Source organism: Epinephelus fuscoguttatus, linkage group LG3 (assembly GCF_011397635.1).
Source record: "Epinephelus fuscoguttatus linkage group LG3, E.fuscoguttatus.final_Chr_v1".
NCBI lineage: Eukaryota > Metazoa > Chordata > Actinopteri > Perciformes > Serranidae > Epinephelus > Epinephelus fuscoguttatus.
This window is the reverse complement of record NC_064754.1, coordinates 34,044,447-34,049,021: the sequence shown is the minus strand read 5'-3', so window position 1 is coordinate 34,049,021 and position 4,575 is coordinate 34,044,447. Positions and strand designations below refer to the sequence as shown.

General features: G+C 38.1%; 1 protein-coding gene across 1 annotated transcript; it reads left to right on the top strand.

Annotated features, from left to right (window-relative positions):
• Positions 1-317: 317 nt before the first annotated feature.
• LOC125886228 (ecto-ADP-ribosyltransferase 5-like) lies at positions 318-3,204 on the top strand. The gene is made up of 3 exons (XM_049572259.1): positions 318-470; positions 625-725; positions 1,390-3,204. Exons 2-3 carry the CDS (start codon positions 651-653, stop codon positions 2,203-2,205), a joined length of 891 nt encoding a protein of 296 aa, XP_049428216.1. The 5' UTR covers positions 318-470; positions 625-650; the 3' UTR covers positions 2,206-3,204.
• The last annotated feature ends 1,371 nt before the right edge of the window (positions 3,205-4,575 follow it).

Below are 4,575 nucleotides of genomic sequence, written 5' to 3'. Positions count from 1 at the left end.
CCACGCTCAAATTTTACATAGGGTTATTATGGAGACACAAGTGTTACACACACGCCCGCTACATGATGTGCAGGCGTTGTTCGCGCCACTCAAATGACTATGAGTGTGTGTGTGTGCGTGTGTGTGTGTGTGTGTGTGTGTATGAAGGGTCAAACGTTTCACCCAACCACACTACAACGCATCACTTGCGCATACTTAGGACACATCAGATCTAATCAAACCGTGTGAGCCCACGCCCAAATTTTACATAGGGTTATTATGGAGACACAAGTGTTACACACACGCCCGCCACATGATGTGCAGGCGTTGTTCGCGCCACTCAAATGACTATGAGTGTGTGTGTGTGTGTGTGTGTGTGTGTGTGTGTGTGTGTGTGTGTAAATATCCTGAACACATGCTGAAGTCCAGCTGTCTGATCAAAACCTTTGACCTGTAAGGTACTGCACAGCATCTTCTCCTCCTGAAAGCTGGTGAGTTATAAATAAACTTTTGAGAATCATTCTTTTTTTTTTTTTCGGAAATAGTTTCAACATTTATTAATGCCAATCTTTTTATATTTCTGTGCTGGTAGCACAGAATGTGACGCAGCGCATTGTTGTTGACTAGCTTTGTGTATGTGCATAGATTCAACAGTTTTCCTCACTGCAGTGATGAAGGGTAACATGCTGATCTTAACTACACTTTCCTTGCTCCTTTCCTGGATGCTGTCTGTGGACTCCAGGGCGGTGAGTGGAGCATGTGAAAATCTGTGGACATTTCAAAGAATTTAGAAATGTTAACATGCTGTTTTCACAGCGACTTTAACAAGTTGCTCACATTTGAAAACACCACATCAGAAAATGTTTAACAATAAATGTATTTCATTTAGACATCAGGTAAATAAGTGTAAATAAAATCCTGACAGTAGAATACTGGGATGCTTGCAGAGGTATTAATCTTAAGTTTGTTAAGTTTTGATATTGGTAAAGATGTTTTGATCAATCTTCCATATGCAATTGAACATGTTGAGGCACCAGTTAACATTAAGAGAGCCTGCAATTTGGACATAGCATTTGTTGTGTGAGAATACCTATTGTCTTCCTGGTAATTACTCATTCACTGTTCTAAGAATTATGGTATTTTATCGTGATTGTTGCTTAAACTAAAAGTGATGTTGTGCAATTGTTAGCAAGTAGCTGCCTTGTAACTCAGTGACTCTTAATGTGTGATGGTGGGTGTTAACACAATAACTCAAATGACAAACCTGCTCTCAATCTTCACTCAGGCAATAACTCTCATGAGCTAGACCAGGTTTTTATATAAACACTCACAGTTGTGAAGTACAGTTTTGATACTGTTTGTTCAATGAGGTTTCTCTTCATCTGTTTCTTTATTTTCCTTTAACTGTAGGTCCCACAAGATGCCAAAGAAATGAGCATGGTTGACGACTCGGTTGATGACATGTATTTCAACTGCAAAGATTCAATGATGACAATTATCAAGGACAAATACTTTGAGAATGAAAAGAAATCATTTGCAAACGTCTGGAACGATGCAATAAATACCTGTGAACCAAAATTTGAACAGAGAGAGGATAAGGTTCTAACCAGAGAACACTTGCAAGCAATCTTTGTTTATACATCTAACCGCGTGTATGAAAAGTTCAATAAGGAAGTCCGGACAGGAAGAAGCATCTTTAATTCCTCATTCCAGTTCCACTCTTTACATTACCTGCTGACATCTGCCATACAGATCTTGAATAACAATAACACATGTCACATCACTTACAGGCGAACTGATTATACCTTTACTGGCAAAGTCGGTCAGACAATCCGGTTTGGTCTCTTTGCCTCCAGCTCTTACCGAACAGACTTGAAACACTTTGGTAACGAGTCCTGCTTTAAAATTAAGACCTATTCAGGTGCTTTTTTGAAAAGTTATTCATGTTATCCAGGGGAGCGAGAGGTGCTTATCCCTCCCTATGAGATGTTCAGTATAACCAGCATTAATGATCAGGGTGAAATTCAAGGTCTGGAAGATTGTAAAAATGTCTTTGTGTTGGAAAGTGCAGGGTATAAGAGCAGTCTGAATTGTATGCTGGACCGTTACTGGCGGGAGAAGTCTTCCTCCAGGTGTGTGATACATGCTAGCTCTTCTACTCAGACAAAATATGAAATAAATATCAAATGTTGGCTGTATTTATTAGTAGTTGTAATATTGTTTTGAGTTGGCTATCTGGTAATTTGCACAATCCTTCAACGTTGTAGAGATAAAGGTAGTAACCAGAACCCCCCCCCCGCACAGATCATATGACTCCTGTTCTCCAGCAACTTCACAGGCTTCCTGTTAAATATCGCATCGATTTCAAAATTCTGCTTCTCACTTCAAGGCCCTTGACAATCAAACCCCTTCCTACCTGTCTGAACACCTTCATATCTACACACCCTCCTGTACTCTTAGATCCTCTTCTGCACTCCAGCTCACATCACCATTTGTCGGCTTGACCACTATGGGTTCTAGAGCCTTCAGCTGTTCGGCCCCCCTCGCCTGGAGCTCTCTCTCCCATGACATTCGCAATATTGACTCCCTTTCCACTTTTCCACTTTCATCCTGTCTGAAAACCCACCTTTTCAAGCTGGCATACTCATAGATTTATAGAGACACACACATATTGATGATGATTTTATTATGATTATTTTATACCTAGTGTTTATACTTATGATTGTTTATGATTGTTTATGAGTGTTTATACTAGTCATTTATTGTATATTACTGAATTGTTTGATTTTATGATCTATGGATACACTGCTACTTGTTTTTTTTACTGTATCTTGTAAGGTGACCTTGAGTGTCCTGAAAACATCCTGTCCTAAAACATTACTATTTACTGCAGCTTACCAGTGAACTAGATATGTAACTTATTGTTAGGATAATCTGTAGCTATTGTTTTTATATTTGTCTGCTGTTGCTTTTGCTTTATGTTTGCTTTTTAAATGCATTTTCTGCACTGTTTTTAACTATTTATGTTCTTGCTTTTAGCTCTTGTTTTTAATGATCTATTGTTTTTAATGTATTTCTCTTGCAAAGCACATTGAATTGCCTTGTGTATGAATGGTGCTATATAAATAAAATTGCCTTGCCTTGCCTGAAAGGTGCCTATAAATGAAATGCATAATTATTATTATTATTATTATTAAAAACTGTGCCCAAAAATAATTAAAGACCTTAAAGACATTTATCACTGTTTGAGTTTGATTCATTCACTACCATACCAAGGGTTTTATGGGCTCCTTTTGTCCCGGGTTTTACATCTCAGGCATACACTATACTGTTGGTGGAAGATGATTGGGCTGAATGCTGCCTGTTTGGAAGACTGCAGGCAGTCATCAGGGCTAAACAAAATCCCCTCAGCTCCTCTTTAATTTGAGGAGAAGGTTTAAAGCCCCTTTCATTCACAGTGCCCACCTTACTTCTGAAACTGAACATATGCCTTAAGCACTTGAATATACAGAGGTAAGGAAACTTACACAGAAAACTGCAATGATCTTTTTGACAAAAAGAATCACTTTAGCAGAGAAAAAAACTTCACACATAACTATATGTGTAACTTGTGTGTCTGAAGCTATGTCAGTGATGTGTCCTCGCTTGACTTTTCCTTTTATGGTCACATTAAAAATCTTCCTTGTAGCCCGACTCTGCTATGCTGTCTGATCTTAAACGCCATGTGTGACTTCCCTTTATCCTAACAACTGCTTGTGATAAAAGCGTCATGTACTCTCACAGTTACTGAATTAAAACGGGAAGGCCATTTACAATTTCAGAACATAACATTTTGAAGCATAAATGTCAAACAAAAAAAAATAGGAAAAAGGGACAAGATAAAAATGAGTCGTGAGAGGGGACACTGATCCTTAGTGATAAAAACGGCCTTTAAGTGAGTCTAAAATGACTTGAAACAGAGAAGACAGATAAGGCATCTTCAGGAGAAGAGAAACAGTGACATGTCTGAAAATGAAGAGGTGAAAAAGCCAGCATGCAGGACCAGATGGCAAAAATATAGTTAGTGCCAACTGTCCTTTTAACCCTAATGTTTCAGTGTATAATTTCATTCATTTCATTTATTTGTTTATTTGTACAGGGACAGTGCACATCAATGAACATTTCTGTAAATGTGCTAGTTTTAGCTGAGTAGCTAAAGTAGCTTGGGCAAACAATTTGGTTTGGCTCCTCGGCCTCCTGCCTGTTACCAAACAAACTTGACAAACTTCAGTAACGAGTCCTGCTTTAAAATTGAGATCTGTCACGGCACTCCTTTGAAAAGTTATTCATATTATCCAGGGGAGCGAGAGGTGCTCATCCCTCCCTATGAGATGTTCAATATAACTGATATTAAAGACACAAATCTTGTCCTAAAGCAATATCTTTTTATGTTAAGGCATTTTCTGACACACACACACACACACACACACACACACACACACACACACACACACACAGTATCTTAAATTCTTAAAATTATAAACTTGAACTCTCAAATTCTTAAAGAATATAAATAAAATAAGTGTAGGTAATAAATTAACCAATATAAAATAAATG

Excerpts from the sequence above, each read along its gene's own strand:
- LOC125886228 (XM_049572259.1), top strand. The coding sequence starts at position 651 with ATGAAGGGTAACATGCTGATCTTAACTACACTTTCCTTGCTCCTTTCC. Across the intron at positions 726-1,389 it reads TGTCTGTGGACTCCAGGGCG|GTCCCACAAGATGCCAAAGA; the intron begins GTGAGTGGAGCA and ends CTTTAACTGTAG.